This window comes from Maniola jurtina, chromosome 21 (assembly GCF_905333055.1).
Source record: "Maniola jurtina chromosome 21, ilManJurt1.1, whole genome shotgun sequence".
NCBI lineage: Eukaryota > Metazoa > Arthropoda > Insecta > Lepidoptera > Nymphalidae > Maniola > Maniola jurtina.
In genome coordinates, this window is record NC_060049.1 from 7639634 (window position 1) to 7665692 (window position 26059).

The 26059-nt window shown below is 34.9% G+C and overlaps 1 protein-coding gene across 2 annotated transcripts in view; it reads left to right on the plus strand.

Annotated features, from left to right (window-relative positions):
• The window catches only part of LOC123876101 (head-specific guanylate cyclase), a 140346-nt gene that overhangs the window by 10378 nt on the left and 103909 nt on the right, over nt 1–26059 (plus strand). For both annotated transcript variants that reach the window (XR_006798260.1, XM_045922235.1), the window contains exon 2: nt 18783–19066. Coding sequence is in view for 1 of the 2 variants with exons in the window: in XM_045922235.1 (XP_045778191.1) it covers nt 18875–19066 (192 nt within the window). In the remaining variant the exon portion in view is untranslated. The remainder of the gene's footprint in view (nt 1–18782; nt 19067–26059) is intronic.

Below are 26059 nucleotides of genomic sequence, written 5' to 3' on the forward strand. Positions count from 1 at the left end.
GTTCCTGTGCACACTCTCCGAAATATATCCTATAAAACACCGATAAGCCGGCGACCTTACGGCGGTGATCGAGACTTTGAAGTTTCGCCAACAAAGGAGAGTCTTCGCCAATGAGTCTCCTAGCTCGACGGTCAACGGCATCCAGAGCTGCTAGTTGGTACTTAGCAGAGCCATCGTAGAGGTGACTGCAGTACTCCATGCACGACCTGACTTGTGCTTGATACAAAGTAATCAGTTGGCGCGGCGTGAAGTACTGCTTGACTTTGTTGAGAATGCCTAGTTTTTTTGCGGCGGTCTTGGCTTTGGCTTCTATGGATTTTCCGAAGTTAATGTTAGCCGAGACGTCGAGACCTAGGAGATCAATGTGATCAGTGATATTAATAGATATATTCCGGAAAGTTGGAGTCAAAGTAAAAGGACTCCGTTTTGCTGTGAGGAGACACGCCTGCGTTTTAGTAGCGTTAAACTCTACCAAATTGGCATCTAGTTAAAGTTTCTAGAATATGTCTGCAAAATTTCATGGACTTTGGTTGCTTAATATTAAAATGAAATTGGAACTACGATTGTATGGAGTAAGTGACGGAGAGAGCCCCGTTAAAGGCGTTGGCTATTTAGCTAGTTAGCAAACAGCAAGGTGACTTAGGTATTTCCAAGCAAATGTTTTGTCATTCATACAAGGAAAACCCTCAGTTTCCGACTTTTTCCCTAAAACTGTTAACATTGTAAAAACTATTTAGAAGACGCACTTAATTACGTTGAGGGAGTAATCCGTCCCTTTCCTTGAACCTTGACCAATCAAGCGTAATAAATGACTATTTCTTTTTCTTGGAAGAATGGTCAGACTAGCAGACTGCAGACAAAAAATATTGGGGAGAAATCCATTATGTAGTATCTTGGACATATTTAATTAGACAATTTATTACTTGTGATTAATGTTTGTCAGATAGGACAATGATCTTATCTATTTAACATAGATCCCCACTAATAGGATTCATAGGAATTCCACATGGGTGAAGCTGAGGGACGAGTATTAAATTATGAATCAAATATTTAAACACATTTTAATTTTTTTTAATGATGTAACGACAAATTCACGGTCTTCTGATTTATTCCTTTACTTGTGCTATAGGACCTACCTACCTGCCACATTTCATGATTCTAGGTTAACGGGAAGTACCCTATAGGTTTTGTTGACAGACACGACGGACGGACAGACAGACAGACAACAAAGTGATCCTATAAGAGGCTCGTTTTTCCTGCTGAGGTACTGAACCCGAAAAATTAGGCTTCGCAATCTAGTACAGTATATTACGTATTAAGACACGGGGAATGTTTCATCTTACACAATAACGCGACAATCTGTGCGACGATCTTGTCGCAGATCTGCTTGGATCTAGGCATTTGGTATATTTATTACACTTTCTTTGTTATCAAACCCCGCATCGTGGTTGTTACGTAGAATTTCCTTTCAGTCAGTTACACCCCTCCCTTGTTTATTTGATTGCAAAAGTATACAAGTGTAAATTAAAAATTTATAACACCCCCGACAAGTGAAGTAACTAGAAAAGAGCTGATAACTTTCAAACGGCTGAACCGATTTTCTTGGATTATAGCTAAGAACACTCTCGATCAAGACACCTTTCAAACGAAAAAAACTAAATTAAAATCGGTTCACTAGTTTAGGAGCTACGATGTCACAGACAGATACACAGATACACACGTCATACTTATAACACCCCTCTTTTTGGGTCGGGGGTTAAAAATGTATTCTAATATAGCCTAACCTAGCTCTTTAAAGTGTTGCTTACTTACTTATTTAAACTTATTTTATACTAGATGATACCTTTGACTTCGCCCACTTGGGTAAAGGTTTTTCTTAATCCCGTGGGAATCCGTTCAGTACTTATTTCGTGAAAGAGTAACAAACACATACACAGACATACACACACACGTCAAAAGGGCGAAAAAACTTATAACATTTATTTCTCGTGTTTTATCGTGGTTACCATAGACATACGTTCTGTTAATCTAATAATAAATGTTTATAGGTATGACGCATGCCGTCCATTATGGAATAGTGAATAAATCTAAATAAACACAATCTAAATTTATACACTCACGGTCACTTGCTTCATTTTGGTGATGCTATTAACAGAACATATTTTTTTTAATTCGGAGTTTGTCTGTTTGTATCCTGGATCCTCCCAAATACATAGGGGTTCGAAGTCTTAACCGCTAAGTTATCGTCGGACACATAATACAACAAGTGTAAATTAAAAATTTATAACACCCCTGACAAGTGAAGGTTACAGAAAAGAACTGATAACTTTCAAACGGCTGAACCTTGGATTATAGCTAAGAACACTCTCGATCAAGCCACCTTCAAAACAAAAAAAAAAACTAAATTAAAATTGGTTCATTATTTTACGAGCTACGATGCCACAGACAGATACACAGACACACGTCAAACTTATAACACTCCAATTTTTGGATCGGGGTTTAAATAGGTATCTTTATATTTAATTATGGTAAGTAGTATAATCTAGCAACAAAATATATTAACTTGGAAGTGACTGAACTAATAATAAATAGCATTTATAGAGATTTTTATTAGCCATACAATCTTCTATTTGTATTGGTTCTTCTTACATCGAACAATCTTTATTTATGGCCGTCTATCGTAGTGGCTAAAGTATACGTCTTGAGATAGATTGTTCCGAATATAAGATAAAGGCCACAGCACACTTACTTAATTTTTTTTTTTAAGTTTACGAATCAAAGCTCAAAGTTTTTGTTTCTTGTGTATGTGTGTTTCTCCTACATTTTGCTAACTGGTCAAGTGTCAAAACATATCTACATAATATTCTGTAGCCATCCTAGTTGCTAAAACTCTGGTGGTCATGAGTGATCAACATTGAACGATAGCCACCGAAAATTTTACTTTGGTTGGTTCTACATTCCTGTTTACTGACTGATATTAGAATTATTTTTCCCTAGAAAACTTTCAATGGTTTAAAAATAAATTTCAAATGACCTCGCTGACTATCGTTCAGTGTTGATCTTTGAGTTAGCAAATCACCCCGTACACAAACTAGGTACTTTGCTGACTTGATGTATATAGTTAACGAATTAATAAGTATACCTATAGTGAAGTATACCTATTGTGATAAGTCACCTATTGTGTCTGATGCAACAGTCATGCGGACGTGATGTCATGACACCATGAATGAAACCGACCAATTTTGGAAAGAAATCTATTCGGTAGTACGTATCGATTACCTAATCGCAAGAGAGGCATTTTTTTTATCTGAGTAAAATATTTGTAGCTACGTCAAATTTTAATCCGGGATTTGTAAACCCATAGTCCATACTACTACTATAAAAGTGAAAGTGTCTGTCTATCTTTTCACGGCCCATGAGTTTAACTGATTTTGATCAAATTACAGGAACAGCTTGCAACCGGGACACATACAATATAGGTACACATGCTATTTTTTATCCCGGATAATAAAAGTCGTGGGTGTAATCTACTGTACTGGGTGTATTACACTATACTGGGTGTATTACTAACAAAATGGATGTAATATCTGGAATAAAGATTATTAAAAAAATATACTTATGTAGTACTCTTACAAGTCTATTTTACAGTTGCGCTCGTGCAACCGTTTGCAATATTCATAGTTTTTAGCCCCCGACCCAAAAAGAGGGGTGTTATAAGTTTGACGTGTGTATCTGTGTATCTGTCTGTGGCACCGTAGCTCCTAAACTAATGAACCGTTTTTAATTTAGTTTTTTTTTTTTTTGTTTGAAAGGTGGCTTAATCGAGAGTGTTCTTAGCTATAATCGAAGAAAATCGGTTCAGCCGTTTGAAGATTATCAGCTCTTTTCTAGTTACTGTAACCTTCACTTGTCGGGGGTGTTATAAATTTTTAATTTACACTTGTAATATTGAATTTAGTTTATACTACTAACTACTATAGTTCGTTCCAATCAAGGTCAATACGCACCATAACTAAACTTTTGTAACCTCGTTTCTGTTATGTGCGCTAAAGTAGGGAATAGTTTCCCAACTTTCGTGTTTCCTGCAGACATTGAAATGTACTGGAATTTACCGCAGACTATCAAACCATTCCAATCCATTTAAAACCAAAGGGTTTATCACACCTTTATACCTTTCTCCTTTATCGAAAGTTTGTATGTGTGTGTGTGTGTGTGTGTGTGTGTGTGTGTGTGTGTGTGTGTGTGTGTGTGTGTGTGTGTGTGTGTGTGTGTGTGTGTGTGTGTGTGTGTGTGTATGTTTGTTACTCCTTCACGCAACAACTACTGGACGGATTGGGCTGAAATTTAGAATGGAGATAGATTATACCCTGGATTAGCACATAGGCTACTTTTTATCCCGGAAAATCAAAGAGTTCCCACGGGAATTTTAAAAAACCTACATCCACGCGAACGAAGTCGCGGGTATCAGCTAGTTAGCAATAAAGCTATCACAAGTCGTTTTGCATTGCATCTGCAAGGAATTGGGAAATTACTTTCCTTGGGAAAACTTGCACAAATTAACTTGCTGCGCGTGTTCACGCGGTACAAGTGACCTGTCAGAGTTGATATCTGCAAGTTTTAGGACAATTATTATTGGCATAAGATGAAAGCAAGGTTTGAACCCCGGGACCTTCTGAGAGGAGACCCGTGATCAGTAGTGAGCTGGCGATAAGTTGATTATGATGATGATTCATTTTATTAATTCTCGAAATTATTGAAATATTGATTGCATTTGAACCCATCACCATTCAAAGTCAAAGTCAAAATCATTTATTCAAAGTATTCATACTCCTTTTAATGGTCTTATATGACTTTCGCCGAGCTACACCAGGAAAATCGTTATTTTATCTCTCAGAAATGATATTATGAGTAACAAACACTACTAAATTCCCAAGATTAGAAATGAACTAAGCAAGTCAATTCGAGCTGAATTGAATACGTGCTGAGTTGGCCAGTCACGTATGACGTAGGAGCACGTTGGTATGTTATTGAAAAAGTACGGCCAAGTTCGTAGAGAAAATAATCTATTTGATACAATAATCTCTGTCAGTCAATCTGACTGACAGAGATTATTGGTGGAAGGTGAAATCTTGTACTCAGCACTCATCAAATAAAAAATCTAGCTTTATGGAGAGGGAAGCACAAGCAGAAAGTTACCAATCTAATGCATGTGAGAATATACAGTTGCAAAACCCGTTAGAAACCCCAAATATTGACAAAATTGAGCCAACTATTCATCAGGAGAACTATAATGTACCCTCCAAAAAAACTGCATATATTGTGGGTGGCAGTCAATGCATAGGTATGTCGGAGGCACTCAGGAAAATTAGAGTAAATAACACCTATGAACAAATTCAAATCAATTCATTTATTAAGCCAGGTGCGAGCACTGAAGAAATCATAAAAACATTGAATCTTTTTCCAGTTACACAGGAGGATAAAATAATCTTATGTGTCGGGCAACATGATTCTAACCCTATAAAAATAATGACGGAGTTGTCTGCTTTTCTCAAATCTGCTCAATTTAAGTGTCCTATTATAATTCTAAGTGTATATAGTAATATTTATTTAAACGAGTGGAAATTGAATAATATGTTGAAAATAGTATGTAGAAATTCTGACAAAAATTGTTATTTTGTGGATTACAATGAACAGTTTCAGAATAATGTATACCAATTATGTAAAAAAGTCAGTTCTGTTCTTGATCAGATCTACTATGACTCAAAATACTTAAGTTTCATGAAACAATCCCCACATACGATTAGACAAAAAAAAATTAATGGCAATAATAATTATGAAACGCAGTCAAAACGGGAGTTAGGCCCTAAAATTGGCACAATACCATATTACTTCCCCATAGTTAATAAAAATACTGTGAGCAATGATGCCAAAACAAATAAACCTAAAATTCAACACAAACATATTTCTTCCACTCCTTCAAGTTCAAAGCTCACTGCAGGTAATGGTAAAAAATTTTTTCGAGACTAAAAAAAACAAATACTTTAGAGTTTTTCATCAAAATATTGCAAGTATTTGTAGCAAAAAAAATGCTCTAGAAGTTGCGATTACTCAATTACGGGAAGATAGTAAACAACCTGATATAATTTGTTTGAGCGAAACTTTTGTTGAGGTAGGAAGCGAATTAAACATAAGTATGAGTGAATACAACCTAGCGTCTATATATTGTAGAGCAAAAAAACAAAAACGTGGCGGTGTCTGCATTTTGACAAAAAAAGGCATACATTTTAAGCCATTAAACATATTGAAAGATTATATTTCGGATGGAATTTTTGAATGTTGCGGTATCGATCTCCCTAGCTATAACGTGACTATTATTTGTTTGTACAGAACACCTAACTCTAATGTCTTCTCATTCTTAGATATTCTAGATAATGCCTTGCATACTTTAGTAACAAAAATTAAGAACAAGAAAATAATTCTTACAGGTGACCTGAACATAAATATCTTAAATAATAATAAGGATACGAGTCGCTTACTCGACATAACAAAAAATTATAATCTAACAGTCCACATTGACAAACCTACGCGAAAAAATACATGCATCGATAACATAATAAGCAATTTACCTAATGCCTTTGGTGAACTATTACATTTAGGGCTATCTGATCACGACACTGCACAGATGCTTACTGTACCAGTAAATAATAAAGAAAACTCTATAAAACATTACTTTTTATATAATAGGGATTACAGTAAGGATAACATTGAAAAATTCCGCAAATATTTGCAAAGCATATCCTTTTCAGAAGTATATAGCAACGATAACTTTAACGCGGGTTTTGATGACTTCTATAGTATGTTTACATTACTATATTATTTATGTTTCCCAGTGATGCGAATAAAAATATCAAATGAATCATCTGGTCCAAAATGGATAACCAAAGGACTTAAAATTAGCTGCAAAACAAAAAGGATATTACAGAACAAATATTACAAAAATAAAACCAAGACTACTAGGGACGGTTACTCACATTACTCACAAATGTTAAGACGATGTTTTAGATTGGCTGAAAAAAATAATAACTATAAACATATAACAAATGCTAAAAACAAGTGTAAAGCATCATGGGACATCATTGCAGAGTGTGCCAATAAAAATATAACCAAAGATCACATTAAAGAGATAACTATTAACGGGCAAAATATAACTAATCCACACGACATGGCTCAAATTTTCAATACTTACTATATAAACCTTACGAACAAGGAAAATCCGAAATGTAACAATACTAACAAAAAAAATATACTCAGCACCATATTTTTAAAGCCTTATGCGGTGAAAGAAGTTGAACAAATCATAGCGTCACTAAACAATACTAATGCCGTAGGGCCAGATGATATAAAAACAAAAATACTGAAATATTGCAAACAGGAACTAGCACCAATACTTACACACCTAATAAATCAATCATTTTATCAAGGGTCTTTTCCAAATTTGTTAAAACTATCTATTGTTAAACCACTGTATAAAAAAGGTGATAGAGACCAAATATGCAACTATCGCCCCATAACACTGGTGTCAGTTATGTCTAAAATATTTGAAAAAGCCATGTACAAACGCGTAACAGAGTTTGCAAATAAATTAGAAATTTTTAGAACAGAACAATACGGCTTTCAATCTAAAAAATCGACAACTCAAGCATGCTTTAACTTAGTTGACCAAATAATTAAAAATATAGACGCAAAGAAACTTACGGTTGCCATTTTTATTGATATGACTAAGGCTTTCGATTTCGTCTCACACAAAATCCTATTACACAAACTTGATAATTTTGGAATCAGAGGGCCAGCATTAAAATGGATTGAATCATTCTTAACAGACAGGAAACAATGTGTTGCAATTGAAAATATAAATGAAAATAATGACTTAGTTAATATTAAATCGACTTTCGAAACTAATAAATACGGAGTACCACAAGGTACGGTACTAGGGCCTTTACTCTTCCTGTTTTATATTAACGATTTACCTGACATTACCAATCATAATATGACACTTTTCGCTGACGATATATCTATAATTTTGACATGCAATAATAATGACATTTGTACATTTGAATCTGACATTAACAATACTATAAAATTAATAATAGAATGGTTAGAAAGCAATAATTTACATATCAATATTAATAAAACAAACTTCATTCAATTTAGGAATTATAATAAAAAACGTGCTAATCTTAATATTAACTACAAAGGGGAAAAGATCAATGAAGTAGAAGAATGCAAATTTCTAGGTATACAAATTGACCAACATTGCTCTTGGAAAAGCCATGTCAGTAACATATGTAATAGATTAAACAGATTCGTGTATGTACTACGCAGATTAAGTCTTACAGCTAGTATTCAAACAGCTCTTACAGCGTACCATGGATATGTTTCTTCTGTACTCCGCTATGGACTTATTATTTGGGGAAATTCACCAAACGTTAATAAGGTATTCATTGTTCAAAAAAAATGCCTTAGAGCAATTCTAAGCATGGCACCCTACGATTCATGCAAACCGGTATTTTTAAAGCTCAAAGTATTGCCACTGCCATGCTTGTACATTTTAGAAATTTCAAAATTTGTCAAATTGAACAAACATATTTTCAAGACCATGTGCGAAACAACTCAAACTCGATCTTTAAGATATCCTAATAAACTAATTCTTACAAGAGCACCAAAGACAATATTATTTAACAAAAACTGCTACGCCATGGCAGTTAAAATCTTTAATAAATTGCCATCAAACATAAAATCACTTCCAATAAAACAATTTACGCAAAAGTTGAAAAAATGGCTGCAAGGAAAAAATTTCTATTCTTTAGAAGAATATTTCCAACATGATAAAAAACAATTTTGATTTGATTGACATCTTTACGACATTTTATTTATTAATGAGTTCATGACATTGATCCATGTTCATGACTGGCTTTTTCATTTTTTAATCGGACATTTTAATTATTTGACACTATCTTCATTATGTGTTTACTTATCTGTTTTAACTTTAATATCTGATCTGATTTGTTTTATTTTTTTTGTTAAAATCTAGTTCAATTTGTATCCAAGTGTATCTAATAATAATAAATTAATGCATGTCATATAAACTGCATGCAAATCTACATTTATGAAATAATGATTATCTGTTTATTTGGTTCATAAGATAGTTCGAAAACTAAAATATTGTACAGTGTCTAGAGTGATGCCTGATTTACTCTTTATATGTAGATTATCTGATGTCCGCGACTTCGTCCGTGTGGATATAGGTTGTTATAAATCCCGTGGGAACTTTTTAATTTTCCGGAATAGAAAGTAGCCTATGTCACTCTCCAAATCTTTGACTCTACATACAAACGCTCATAACATCAACTCCGCAACGTCAGCGGATCGCCTCACTTAGAGTTGATATAAGGAACGTATGCCCATCGAAGTCCATACAAAAAATACTAATAGCGCGAGTCGAGGCAGGTCAGGTGCCGGGTGGCTCTAATGAGCTATGACCTTTATAATCTTAGAAAACATCTGATGCTTATTAATCTGCTGAACTACTACATACGCTTAATATTATCTGAAAAAGGTACGAAGCTTGAACTAAAATTATGTTTGAAACAATAATTTTTGATCGCTTTTACTTACTATATATTTTCAACGGTTTCATAAGACGGTTTCATTTTATTCATTTATTTTAATCATATTAATTTTCATATGAAATGATTATACTTAATAATGCTCTGTTGATTTAATTAGTGAGTTACGTATGAATGTCAGTTAATTCTCTATTTAATTTTGTGCGAGGAAAATAAATCGTGATAGTACTTATTATACATACATTTAATTTACTGTAGATAAATCAAATAAGCTATATGCAAAATCATGTATCACGTCACACAATATGCATTCCGAACAAAGGCTTTTATATCCAAATAATACAGTTTGCAAAAAAAGGCTGAGATTTTTAGAACGTACTTCGATATGCTTACACTTAACTTAGAGTTAAGTTATCTGAAAAAGGTAGCCTAAGGGTGCGTACCCTTAGGTCTTTTTCAGATAACTTAAGTAGAGCGTTTCTTGAAGTAGAGCGGAGTGGAGTGGAACGGAGACTTGTGTTATCAACTAATCAAATATCGTAATAAAATCGTAACGTCACCAGATGATGCCCGCATCTACATCTGGGTTGATTTAAGTTTTTTTTGAAAATACTAAGGGAATATCCCGGATAAAAAGTAGCTTATGTCCGTCCTCGAAATGCAAGCTATTCATGTACCTACCAAATATCAAAATCGGTTAAACGGATGGACCATGCAAAGCTAACAGAGAGACAAATAGACATACATACTTTTGCATTTATTTTATTAGTATGGGAGTATGGATTAAACAATAACCTGATGACTTTGTTGAACACGACTCCACTCCACTTTTCTTCAGTAGATATGTACGCTAATTCTAAGTATAATTAATTCATTAATAGCTTTCCAAATAATATTTTGTACCAAAATATTGCGTGACGTAATTAAATATAATTTGAGCACATTAATTTAGGAGTCAAGTCAAGGAAATATAATTTGTTGATTAATTACCCGGCGGCGCGCGCCGTTTCTTCAATGATATTAATTTTATTCCGCATCTCATCTCGGTTTCTTGCCTATATTGTGAGTTTATGACAGAAATAGCACGTCATATTAGACGGATATGACGTGATTGTATTAAATAATAGCTGTTGCCCGCGACCTCATGTGACCATCCTACTAATATGATAAACGCGAAAGTTTTTAAGTATGTATGTATGTATGGATGTTTGTTACTCTTTCACGCAAAATCTGGACGGATTTGCTTGAAATTTGGAATGGAGAAAAATTATACCCTGGATAGGTACTACTACATACATAGGTACTAGGCTACTTTTTATCCTGGAAAATCAATAAGTTCCCACTGGATTTTAAAAAACTTATATCCAAGCGAACGAAGTCGCAGGCATCAGCTAGTAGTCTATAGATAAGTGAGGTAATTGTAATGTACTAAGTGATAAGTAAGTAAGTAATTGTAATGTAGTAAGGTAATTGTATGATAAACTCTAGTGAGTTGCTCCTAAAACGCTTGCCATGTACACGATCAAGTTTACCGGTTAAGTTTGTAGCGGGCTTGAAGCGGCATGCAGTAAACTTAGGGTTGCCACCTGCCACTCCTTGATTTACGGGTTACCAGCTTAAAAAATACGGGTTTTAGATTTTTTACGGGAGACAGTATTTCACACAGATAATTTTTTTAAATAGGCTGTTAAGGCGGAATTACAAATTAATTCAAACTTAGTTTGAAGAAAACCTTTTAAGCTCTTAATTTTGTAATACAGATCTGTAAAAATCTTTGCATGTTAATTTAAAATTACATTTAACTTGTAATTCCGCGTTTACAGTATCAATATAGAGTCGGCTAGGCGGGTATTGCTTCACCTATTGCCGCACAAAGAAATATTCTTTCTACTAGACAAAACGTCAGGGTTTGGTTTCGCCAGCCAGCTCCGACTGAATTTGGGTGAAACGGGTTTCTGTATTACCCTAAAATACGGGGTAACCCGTAAAATACGGGACATCTGACAATCCTAAGTAAACTTGACCGTGCATCCGCTTCAAATCTGCTGCAAACTTGACGGTAAACTTAATCGTATATGGTCAGCGTAACTCGTGTGCAATAATGTAATTGGATTTGGAATTTTTCAATACCTAGGTCATAAAATTACGCTCCAGTGATTGGCTTCATAAAAACTCTTTAAACATAAAACTTTAGTTACCTATTGCTACAGCACTTTACGTATTTAATCTATACTAATAAATAAAATTGAAGTGTCTGTCTGTAATTTCGAAATAACTGCCTCATATTAAGCTTATAAGGTTATTTGAACGATACCTTAACTGAATCACACGTTTTTAAAAATTTTGTCTGTCTGTCTGTCTGTCTGTCTGTCTGTTTGAAAAGGCTAATCTTCGGAACGGCTGAACCGATTTTGACGGGACTTTCACAGACAAGTAGAGGATTGACCAGGGCGTAACATAGGCTACTTTTTTAACCGACTTTCAAAAAGGGGGTTGTGTTTTTCTACCTATTTGCACCGAAATCTCCGAGATTTCTGAACCGATTTGCGTAATTTTTTTTTTTAATCGATAGAGGAACTTTGCGACATTGTTTTATAAAAAAATTGGATTCCAACTCCTCAATCCTGATGCTGCAGGGGATCTGACCAATCCACGCGGGCGAAGCTGCGGGCATCAGCTAGTCTAGTAAATAAAACGCTATCTTTATGACAGACGAAGTAATGGACTTCTTTATTAGTTATCGTTTTGATTTAAAACTGTTTTGTACAGCGACATTTTACTTATAAAAATTTTATATTTATTTCAATCGTTTGCTTGGTTTATATCCACTGCTTTTATTAACCCCCGACCCAAAAAGAGGGGTGTTATAAGTTTGACGTGTGTATCTGTCTGTGGCATCGTAGCTCCTAAAATAATGAACCGATTTTAATTTAGTTTTTTTTTGTATAAAAAGTGGCTTGATCGAGAGTGTTCTTAGCTATAATCCAAGAAAATCGGTTCAGCCGTTTGAAAGTTATCAGCTCTTTTCTAGTTACTGTAACCTTCACTTGTCGGGGGTGTCAAAAATTTTTAATTTACAGTTGTACACGTCCTGTTAAGAGGTATTTATATTCGTAGTGCACTCCAAACAACTTGTCGGGGGTGTCAAAAATTTTTAATTTACAGTTGTACACGTCCTGTTAAGAGGTATTTATATTCGTAGTGCACTCCAAACAACTTGTCGGGGGTGTCAAAAATTTTTAATTTACAGTTGTACACGTCCTGTTAAGAGGTATTTATATTCGTAGTGCACTCCAAACAACTTGTCGGGGGTGTCAAAAATTTTTAATTTACAGTTGTACACGTCCTGTTAAGAGGTATTTATATTCGTAGTGCACTCCAAACAACTTGTCGGGGGTGTCAAAAATTTTTAATTTACAGTTGTACACGTCCTGTTAAGAAGTATTTATATCCGTAGTGCACTCCAAACAAACGTGTGTGGCTCTTATTTTAATGACCTCGTTTTCACCTCGTCCTTTTAAAATCACTTCGGAATTCGTAAGTACCTACTCGGCTTCACCTCATCCTTCGAATATATTTGCTCGATTTCCGGCCCGTACAGTTTGCACTATTATTTCAGTTACAAATATCTAATATGCAGAAATAGTCAAGTATATTTTACTATACTAAAGAGATTATAGCGCCAATTTTAGAAGCGTGTGACCTCATTCGGTTTGTATTTATGTATGAACTTTATGGTTTTCGAGCCAAACTACTACGGTTCATGTGAAGAGATTTAAAATTGATATCCGTAGTTTTCCCATTTTCAAGGACTTGTTTTAATATCTTTGTATCCAAAAGATGTAATATTAAACGGGAAGAAAGAGATTGATTACGAAACTAGCCGATGCCCGCGACTTCGCCCGCGTGGATTTAGGTTTTTCGAAATCCCGTGGGAACTCTTTGGTTTTCCGGGATAAAAGTAGCCTATGTGCTAATCCAGGATATTATCTACCTCAATTCCAAATTTTAGCCAAATCCGTCCAGTGGTTTTTGCGTGAAGGAGTAACAAACATACACACACACACACACACACATACAAACTTTCGCCTTTATAATATTAGTGTGATATCTATTTCTATTAATTAGGTAAGTACTTACTTACCCATATGATTTTATGTTAATTAAAACAGAAAAATCTCAACTTAAATTAAATAATAGGTATTATTTTAAGTAAGTAGTATAGAAAGAATTTCATTTACTTTTTTGTGTTACAAAAATATAACGATCATGAATTTTGGTATTTAAAAACTAGGAACTCTTTTTATTTTTAGGGATCAAAAATGATTCTATAGTCTCCAAGAGTATGGGGCATATATACCTATATATTATGTGGAAATGTATGAAGAAGATGCAAGCTAACTCTTGTAAAAACGTCAAAATCGGTTAAGCAGATGGGCCGCGAAATGCTAGCAGACAGGCAGACAGACGGAGAGAAAGACACTCTTTCGCATTAATATTATTAATAGTGTGAACTAGAGTCAGGAATTAGGATATAAACAAACAATTTCAATCCAGAATCGTCATAAATAAGAGTGTAACATGCCCAGAACTCCTCATCATCGTTTAACCTCAATGTTTAAAACATGCTAACCTAATAAATATAATGTTAGTACGCAATCACCATGAAAGTTTAGTTGCATAACTTTTATCGCATCGTTTGGAATAAATTATAGAACTAATGGCAGCCACGGACCGCAATTCCGTTAATGCTGAAGTTTTCGTGTCCCAAGGCGAATGCTGTAATACAGTTAAATAGAATAATGAACCACAAAAGAACAGCATGTTTTGCATTATGTAGAGCAGGACTGAGCGGTGATAGTCTAGTAGAAGGGCCAAGTCGGGGGTTTAGGTGTTCGATCCCGGCCACGCACTAACTTTTTTCAAAATGCATAAAAAATTATGTGCAATTAATTGTGAGGGAACCTACATTTCTGTGAGTTCTTTATGAAGGCTTAAGAAGCCTAATGTACTTTTAGTCTAAATATATAAAAGGACAAGTGTAAATTAAAAATTTGTAACACCCCCGACAAGTGAAGGTTACAGTAACTAGAAAAGAGCTGATAACTTTCAAACGAATGAACCGATTTTCTTCAATTATAGCTAAGAACACTCTCGATCAAGACAAGACACCTTTCAAACAAATAAAAATTAAATTAATATCGGTTCATTAGTTTAGGAGCTACGATGCCACATACAGATACACACGTCAAACTTATAACACCCCTCTTTTTGGGTCGGGGGTTAAAAAGGTGATTGACTGACTGAATGATCTATTAACGCAAATCTCAAACTACTGGACTGATCGGGCTGTTTGGCATACAGATAGCTATTATGATGTAGACATCTGCTAAGGAAGGATTTGGAAAATTCAATCCCGAATGGGGTAAATAGGCGAAAAAAAAATCGGTAGTCCCCATATCGGGTATAAGCTAGTAAGTATATAAAGCAACATAAATGAAACGTAAAACAGCTATGCGAATAGGCAGGTAGGTAGGTACGTCTGCTCTGACAATATAATATGCCCTCTATGCCTATTCTAAATTCATTATTACGATTACGCCAATGAACATATGTATAAATAAATATAGAGAATTCAGCCTACTTGAGGTTTATGCAAAAAAAAACCACTCTCTATTTTTATTTTCAGTTACAAATTAAAAAAAAAGATTATTAGTCATTTTTTAATCATAACTAACATTCCCATTTCCCCTCCAACTAAGCGTAAAGCTTGTGCTAGGAGTGGGTACGACAATAGTGCAACGGGTGGGATTTGAATTCCGACCTTTCGCATTTCAGTCCGCTCCTATAACCGTTGACCTATTGAGGCTTCAAATCAAATTCTTTCCATTTACCTACTAGAAATAGAACATAATTATTTTGAGATTTCCTTAGTCTGTAGAAAAGGTAGTCCTACGCTTGCGAATCCGGGGTGAGTTTGCTAGTTATTTAATAATAGAAGGCAAGCTATTCCAACATACCTAAGTGCTATTGCGTACTAAAGCGTCGACAAAGGAAATCTATTATGACCTCTGTCTATATAGGGCATGTGTTCAAGACAGAGAGTTGTCACTACTAGAGAAAGCAACGTATACATGAACTAAACATCATTGGTGTACAACTTCAACAGTCGTAGTCGTGCGTTTTGTCATTCATTGAATTTTAAATATAGAACGTGATAGCCTACTGGTTATGTCGTCTGCCTCCTAAGCGGGTAGTAGGAGGTGCGATCCCGGGCATAACTCAACGATGTGACGTGCGTTTTAAACAATTAAATATCACTTATCCTTATAAGGCCTGTCACACACAGACGCGGCCTGCGGTGACGGACGGAAGGACAGACAGACAGACAGACAGACAACAAAGTGGTCCTATAAGGGTTCCATTTTTTCCTTTTGAAGTACGGAACCCTAAAAATAAAATAAAATGTATACAGTCTTGAAGAAATAAGTCTGTTGTCTGATGCAGGACGGGCAAGTATAATCACAAACATGTCCGTATCAGTTAAAAGGGTTAAAGTTTGCTTCTCTATGGTCTTACTCAATGGTTCGGGATATCAGAACACGTAATCGACGTAAATAATATCGACCATTAGTGTCATTCCTTCAAAATGTACGGGTATGTTTCTATACACGTGCAAGATAGTGCTATTGGTCTGATTTATGGGCAACTTGGTGCCACCACGTACGGTCTACAAATCTTTTAACTTTTCTTTTTGAAAATATAATATTAGGCACAATATGGTCGTCTACAATTTGGCTATACTTATCAAAAATAAACTATGTCTCAGTGATTATTAAATAGAGTGTTCAGAAAAGTGTTCAAGCCTCAATAACTCAGCGGTTATAGGAGCGGTCTGAAATCCGAAAGGTTGGCGGTTTAATCCCCACCCGTTGCACTATTGTCGTACCCACTCCTAGCACAAGCTTTACGCTTAGTTGGAGGGGAAAGGTGAATGTTAATCATGAATAAAACGGCTAATATTCTTTAAAAAAAACGTAAAATCCACGTCCTTTTAAGTGTAATAAACACTTTATCGATTGAACTAAAATGTTTTGCATTTAGGATCTCCTACACTGATAAAATATTTTCAGAAACCATATCGGGATTTATAAAGTTCTAAATCCACGCGGACGAACCCGCGGGCAATAACTGGTGATTTATATTCGTGTTCACTTATTTAAAATAGATTTTCGATGTTTGGATTTAGATTTTTAAGTTTATAGGAATATCTCAAAATATTTTCAGAGAGGGGTTACCCAGCTTATTAGTTCCTAGACCCAGCGGTTCTAGAAACTAAGGTATAGCGGTCGTTGCGTTTATATATCATCAGTTTCTCTATGTGTATAGCAAAACATAACTTCTTCGTACAACTTATAATGTTGCAGCTAGATTAAGGTTAACGTCAATGCCCAAGAACGCCACAATTATCGCGATAATCAAAGCGTTAAACTGAGTGCCCTGACTTGAACGGTTAACGTCTAATGCCAATTGAATTGCCTATTGAACGGTTAGCGTCTAATGCCAATTGATTTGGTTTTAAAATCGTCTAACGGCAAATAGCATTGTGAGTGCCGTTGTACGTTGATCGTGGCTACATCTACGTTTAACGGGAAACGCCGTTGAACATCGCGTTGTTGGCCGTTAATGTGGCCGGAGCATAATAAAATAGGTACCTACTTAACTAATTAATTAATTTGAAAGGATATTACCAATTCCGCTAGAGAATTAATTATAGGTATATTTATTAAGCTTCACGCCAAAGTTACTTAATATAATGACTGTTTATACAGTCAATAGAGACGGCGTATGTGCTCATTAATAAATTTCATTAGCATGAGTATGTACCTAGGCGTAATCTGATTAACATTTCAGAAAGATTTTGGAAAAGAGAATATTAAAAATCCTTTTTTAATCTCTTTAGGGTTATAATATAGGAGTTTGTTTAAAATTTTAATCTTTTTTAACTGACTCTCAAAAAAAAGGAGGTCTCCAATCGGTGCGTTTATTTCTAAGTAGGTATGTATGGAGTTTCTTTAAAGAAATTAGGTTGCATGTAACATAAAAATAAAACTTTTTATTACTAAGGCAGTTAATACAATTAATTCTAAAATAAACTAAATGTGAAACAAGTGTAAATTAAAATTTTATAACACGACCGACAAGTAAAGGTTACAGTAAATAGAAAAGAGCTGATAACTTTCAAATAGCTGAACTGATTTTTTTGGATTATAGTTAGAACACTCTCAATCAAGCCACCATTCAAACAAAAAAAACTAAATTAAAATCCGTTCATTAGTTTAGGAGCTACGAAGCCACAGACAGATACACAGATACACAGCTACACAGATACACAGATACACAGTTTCACAGATACACAGATACACACGTCAAACTTATAACACCCCTCTTTTTGTGTCGGGGGTTAAAAAGGGGTTTCATTTACCACACGACCGAATCCAAGGCGGGTCAACTAGTAATGATTAAGAATCTATTTCCCAAACGGATTGAATCCTCTGACCCAATCTATATTTTATCAGGCTTTAGGTATTAAGAGCTATTGGCACCTGACCTTTCAGTATGAAGGTCGCACCAGAAATTAATTATCTCCAAGTAATCAAGTCCCCGAGGAGAGGTTATTAACGCAAGATGTGTTTTCACCTTCTGCTGAAGATTTCGGTGACCTGGTACTAATTTGTACCGCATTTAGTAAAGGCTTGCACACACGACGCGTTAAGGAAACGTCATGTTCAACGCGGTGCTTAGTGCCAGAGTCACAGTCTGTTAGTGTTAACACAATAATTCTCGTACTGAGCGACCGTTTTAAGTTTGCGTTTTTGACATCAATATCATATTATTTTTTATGTACCTGTCAGATGTCAAAAACGCAAACTTAACACGGCCGCATAGTAGATTTGCATCGATAATGATTTTTAAAATGCGTTGTCAAACTGATTATGCATCGGCTGCTAAAATATTCCTATCAGTACCTACCTACAATTCCTAATTTCATTAAATTAATGAAATTCTCTTTAAACATAGTTAATTTTTATTTGAAAACTTTTAATTGAAAAGTCTAGTAATAATCTAACTACAGCGTGTTTTCTTTCTTTACAGGTCTAACCAAAAAACTCGTGGTGAAAACAAAACTTAGTGTGAACCAAACAATACTATGACTTGACAATCACGCACACAAAGTTGTACCGAACATGTCGTGCCCATTCCGCCGTGCCTCCTCGCAGCACCAATTTGCAAATGGCGGCGGTTCCGGTAAAAAGCCGGAATTCCGGTCTCGGCAGTCGTCAGTCCACCTTCCGGGTCCGGAAGAGGAAGATGGGGAGAATAGCACCCTTACGCTCAAACACCTGAGCGAGGCGTTAAAACTCCTCACGGCACCATCGGTGAGTATATTTGTATTTGCAGAAATAATATTATCTTAGGGTTATCTTTGATCGTAAATGGAATAACTCCCGGATAACGTTAGGGAAGATAAAGGTATGGTTTACTATGCTTTTAGGGTCAAAAGGTTTTACTTCAAAAGGAAAAAAGGAATTCCCTAAAGGATCACTTTGTTGTCTGTCTATCTGTCTGTCTATCGAGTCTGACAAGAAACCTAAGTATAGAGTAATTTCCGTTGACCTAGAATCATGAAATTTGGCAGGTAGGTAGTTTTTATATCACAAATAAATGGAAAAATCCGAAAACCGTGAATTTGTGCCTACATTACAAAAAATAAATGTTTTTTTTTTGTAGATGATACGTAAGCCTTCGTTTGCGAGTCTGATTCACACTTGACGGGTTTTTTCTTTTTAAAGAGTGCTAAGGCTGATGACTTTACAGCTTTAACTTAGACTTTTAAGCTCTCCGAGGCACGGACCAAGTATTATGTAGTGTGTGAAAAATAGTATTCATTTCATCATAAACCCAGATTTCACAGTTACAAAACCTTTATCCAGTTTTATAAGTGCGTCTTATTTATAAATTAGCTTCACACGTCCAGATTCAATCATACGTAAGTGTCATAGACGGTATAGAATTCCCAATGTTAATACCAATATAGTTGTCTTTATGGCAGCCAATCCCAATGTGTTCATTCAATCGGATTTGCGCGCTAACTTTGCCTAGAATCCCCGGGTGGCAAGTCTATTTAATGAAATTGTCTCGCCGATTGACTCGTGGTTCTCTCTAGGCTATGAGATATACGGTTATTAAAGATGGATCTATGTAGTATGAATGAATAAATAATTAAATTATAGTTAGCTATGAGAGTACTTGTTAGATTTAAACCAAAAAACGTGGGGCGCTCGCATTTGATGCATGAAAATATCTAAGTCTGAAACAATTTTATTCCTCTGTTAATAAAATAAGCTGTTGTGAGAGTTATCCCAACAACAGCTAATTAATTCGCAGTTTATTACTTATGTATTGCTTACATATGCGTTTCAATTGCCTTTGAAAATGTGTAATGTGTAAATGCCCTTATGCTTACGGGTATGTTTTTTTTCAAACCGAACTGCAAAGGTTAACCAAGAGCGACTGCATCATGTTAGCATCTGACATGTTTCAACTACGTGTGAAAATTTCCCCGTGTGTAAATGCCCTTATACTTAAGGGGATGCTTGTTTTCACAAACGTACCTACTCCAAAGTTTAACCAACAGCGACTGCATCATGTTAGCATTTGAAGCATTTCAACTGCGTGTGTACATGCCCTTATACTTACAGGTATGTTTATTTTCACAACGGTATCTAGTGTTAGTAAAAGATTAGGTCTTTGTGGGTTGTTTTGTGGAAATGGAAGAATACCCTAGAGATGTGAATCTTTGAGTCTTTCTTCAAAGATAATCTTTTGTTTTTCTCACAGTCAAAGCAAAATAATTCAAGGTTTATTATACCTACCTACTTGAGGCTTAATTCCTCTAGCGGTTTTCCTCATTTCCCTAATCCAGTCAAAGCATAGCGATGACAATTTTAGCCTACTTTTCATTGACAGAGCTTTTGCAAAATCTGTCGAACTAATTGTGCTCAGGTCATAGAATATATAAGTCTATGGTTCAGACTTACTGTATAGCAACCTAGGAGGACATATTTTGAGCTACGAGCATGTTGGTCATAAAAAAGTTCCACCATTTTCAGGAAAAGGAGAGCAGTAAGTTTTAGAACTGTCAATTTAGATTAATTTAAAGTACAACTTAATCAACCACACTGATTACTTAGTCATTGAACTGCATAATTTATTTAAGCCACTAGCCAAACCTAGCTTTGCTGTGGCTTAGTTTGGATATTAATAATTATTTACGGAAGTAAATAATTTCCGTTGCTGATTATTGCAAGACAGTGACGATGTAACATATTTACGACTAGCTATGTAAGAATTACATAAACAATGTAATTTTAGTTTTTAATATAATTACAGTTTAAACGATAAATAACTTAAAGAAATGATCATAAAAAGTTACAAATCAAAAATATCATCGTAACCACTAACTTTTTTAACTATTGGATCTGGAAAATAATTTGTTAAATCTGTCGCCCGTGTTATAGAATAGAATAGAATAGTAATATTCTGTATTCAAATAAACTTGTACAAGTACTTTTGGATCGTCAAATGCATCTGCCACATGTTGCCAGGCATCACAAATAAAAGTTTGTTTAAACATCGTGGTTGAAAATTTCAGCAACATTCCACCCTGCAATAAACTACCCCGTCTAATCCGAGCAAACATTATGCTGTAATCTGTACTTTATTGCACGGCTATTGTGTGACGGCTATATAATGTTTTGTCAAGTCTGCAGTGCACGGAGCATTAAGAGGGGTCTCTCCGTCACTCGCTCCATACAAACGTAGTTCCAATTTCATTTGAATATTAACCAACCAAAGTCCATGAAATTTTGCAGAGATATTCTAGAAACTAATATCTATGCCTGTGGTTTCCAGATTTCTGTTAAAATATTCGGTTTCAAAGTTACGCGGTCTTAAAAATTCACATACAAATCTTTGAGTCCCTGTAATTTTAAAACTACATATTTTTTGTAAAATCTAAAACACCACAGGCACAGATATTAGTTTCTAGAATATGTCTGCAAAATTTCATGGGCTTTGGTTGCTTAATATTCAAATGAAATTGAGGCTACAATTGTATGGAGTAAGTGACGAAGAGAGCCCTGTTAAAGTTTTCATTCTATGTTGCCTACACGCAATTTCATCCGCGTGGATTCAAATTTTTAACATTAATCTATTAATTTTTTTTTTTACAAATTTCTTATAAAATTGGCTTTTAAATCATCAAAGTTTGTTACCTGTTTTTTGAGATTGCCGGACTTTATCGGTGACCAAATGAGTTTATTTATCGTCGTCTTAGAGTGCAAACCTCGGGAATGCATTTTTGCTCTTTATTTTATTGCGTTTCTAGGAAGAAAACCTCGCAACGCACATCCTGATCTGTCTAATTTGTTCATTCGATACTCATAACGCCATCTATGACTTTAAATGAGAAACTCGTAAATACTCGCTTCTAATTTTACAGCACGCAGTTTTTTCTTCCTCCTGAAAAGTTACTTCTTTTACACTTACGAGGTTTTCACTCTAAGCCGTCGATATGAAAATCATTGGCTTTAAATATAAAGATTTCGAGTAGGTAACATAATATTCGCGTAGATTCCCAATAATTCACTTTGACACTAAAATGGAAATCTTTCTGAAATATTTAGGTAGGTGGTACTTACTTACCTACTGTTCCAAGTTCCATACCTATTCGGACTAAAATAAAAAAAAGTAAACAGTTCTAAAAAAAGAGAGGCAAAGCTTTTCCAAGCTCGCAATGGCTGTTTGTTTAAAAGCTCTAACCTCAAAATACAATAAATAGCCTTTAACAAAACATAATATTATTTTCCACTTTCAAACCAACTACATATAACTCTTAAAAGCTCAAAACCATTATTTCTAAGTGTTAGAGTTAGGTGTTTGTTTTATAAAGCCTTAAAACAATTAAAGAGTTTCTCGGTATGTTATTACGCAAACGCACGTGTGAACATTTGTTATTCAAGCAATGACTTCTATGGACTGTTACCTAAGGTTGAAGGACTTAAGTTTCAGTTAAAACGAGACAGATTTACGCTAGCTGTATAACGCTGTCTCGTTTTAACAGTGTCTTAAGTCTGAGCAAAGTCAAAGTGCTCTCTATAGATTTCAGGGTAAGATTGCCGTAGGTATATTAATCCATTGTTGGACATACCTCCTCGCATGCACGCCATTCTTCCCGGTGTTGGTTCGTTCCCGTGGATATAAGTTTTTGAAAATTCCGTGGGAACTTATTGATTTTTCGGGATGAAAAATAGCCTATGTGTTATTTCAAGGTGTAATCTATATGCACTCCAAATTTCAGACAAATCCATCAGTGAAAGAGTAACAAACATCCATCCATACAAATATAAATAAAAACTTTCGTGTTTATAATATTAGTAGGATTTATTCAATCAATAACAGAAACGGTAGAATCGGTAGCGGTGCTACTTTGAAACATTAACATTAATGGGCATCAATATACTCGTAGATATAGGAGGTAGGTTTTATGTTTATTTTTATTGTTATATCCGTAAATGTACCCGGATATCCGCTCCCATTGTGCTATAAATGGTACCAATGGAATAGAGGTCGAAACTTCAATGTCGGTAAAAATATACACATACAGTAAACTTGTGCCCAAAGGGTTCCAGCGAGACCCCATACACGTCCGTCTGTCCGTCCGTTTGTTTGTCTCTAGGACTGTATCTCATGAACGTAATAAATAGGTAGACAGTTGAAATTTTCACCAAAAAAGTGTAAATTAAAAGTTTATAACACCCTCGACAAGTGAAGATTACAGTAACTAGAAAAGAGCTGATAACTTTTAAACGGCTGAACCGATTTTCTTGGATTATAGTTAAGACACTCTCGATCAAGCCACCTTTCAAATTAAAAAAACTAAATTAAAATCGGTTCATTAGTTTAGGAGCTACGATGCCACAGACAGATACACACGTCAAACTTATAACACCGCTTTTGTGGGTCGGGGGTTACGAATAGCGCGTTGGTGACGCGACCTTCAAGTTTTTACCCATTCCCAACTAAGTGTCTACAGAATTTTTCACTACAAACTTGTTCAAATCAATGTTTCAAGGTACGAAGGAACTATAATATAGAATGTTTAGATCGATTCAATAAGCCATCACCTAGCTTCGTGTAGTGTAGTCGTGCTACGCGAGATTGAAAATCGGTTTTGTCGTTTCGAGTCGGTAAAACGAGCCAAGAGCAAGACTTTATTGCGCCATTAAAAATATAAGGCGGCCCGTAAAACCTTTTTCGCGTTTAATATCGTTTGGACCGAAACATGAATCAATTGAATCGGTACACAACAATTTTTGATTGCAAAACTATTATATAGCCTCATCGATTTATAACTTAAAATTTTAAAAACCCCCGACACAAAAACATCTATAAGAAAACTAGAAAAGAGCTGATAACTTTCAAAGAACACTCTCGATCAAGCCACCTTTCAAACAAAAAAAACTAAATTAAAATTGTTTCATTAGTTTAGGAGTTACGATGCCACAGACAGATACACAGATACACACGTCAAACTTATAACACCCCTCTTTTTGGATCAGGGGTTAAAAAAAAATTGTGTTTCAATTTTCAAAGTAGGATGACTATACCAATTGGGGTATCACATAAAATGGTTTTACCTGTACAATGATCATTCTAAAACAGATTTTTATTTATTTTTATGCATAATAGTTTCTGATTTATCATGCAAAATGTTGGAAATAATACACGAGTACGGAACCCTCAGTGCGCGAGGCTGACTCGCACTTGGTCGGTTTTTATTTAAAAAATTATGATTTCCTTCGCCGTCAAAGCAAGTGATACTTATTATTTAAAACGCATATTACCCCGAAAAGTTAGAGGTGCGTACCTAGGCTGCACTAGACTATCAACACTCATCGAGATATCACAGTTTATCTTAAACTATATCATGCCCGCAGCTTCGCCCGCGTGGATTGGTCAGATCCCCTGCAGCATCAGGATTGAGGTGTTGGAACCCAATTTTTTTATGGAACAATGTCGCAAAGTTCCCTTAACGATTAAAAAAAAATTAGACAACTCCTCCATTTTTCAAAGTCAGTTAAAAAAGTAGCCTATGATTATAAATAAATAAATAAATAAATAAAGGTTTATTTAGCTCATATACAGAGTCACACACAAAAACAAGAATAAAAATAAAAATACAATTAAACTTGAATATTAATTAATCTTAAAACTAGAAAATACTATTATACTATGTTGTGTCTGTGAGCTAAAAGGGCTCTGCCTCAGCAAGATGCTGCAGTATTTGACTACTGCAGCGCTGATTTTCAGGCAGAGCCCTGGTATCACGACCTGACAACGAAACAGTGCATCTGCATATTAGATTAAATTACAGATATAAAAAGCAACCAAAAAGAAAAAGAATTATTAGTAGGGTAGAAAAGATATTATATATATATTATCATTTATTGTATATACATACATATATAGATATTATACAAATATAAACATGAGTAGGGTCGACATGTCTTCAGCAAGGAATACGATTTTTTTTTTAATTCTTTATCTTTACTGTAGACTTCATGGAACAAAGAGGCAGCTTAGCATTATGGGAAACTGGTGTAGGTAGCAGGTATAAGTATAGTGCAGTGCCTGGAAGATTTGGCTGCCTGATTAATCATCTACTTGTCTGTGAAAGTCCCGTCAAAATAGGTTTAGCCTTTCCGAAGATTAGCCCGTTCAAACAGACACGACACTTCAATTTTATTTATTAGTATTTTTGAACATTTTTTAAAAATAGGGATTTTACCCTAAATAAATAAATGACTGTTTCTGGGACGATGTTTACACAAGTTAAGTAGGTACAAATCACGAATTTACCTCGTCCTGTCTATTTTAATAAGGCTTATCTAACGTTTTAATGATTACGATTACGACACGACATTGCTACTTCCGAATTTTTAAAGTCCTCAATACTCGTATTGTTACAAGTAATAATAACAGGGTTTTGGACTGTAGTAATAAAATGATGTGATGTTTTGTATAGTTTATGGGGCTAGAATTAATTATTAAAGAAAACAATTTAAAAAATTATTAGTACATAATTAGTATAGAATAGAGGGCAACCATTGACGTTACAACGCGTAAAACATAAAAATAGATTAATTTCTGCGGCAATTTTTTTTTATTAAAAAATTATATAATAAAAAATTGATAAATATTTGTCTTTTATCGCCTTGTGACGTCATTGATCGTACAGTGTGACGTTATAATTAATTATGTTTCCTGATCTTTTTAGTTATTTTGTTTAATAATGAATCCTAACCCCA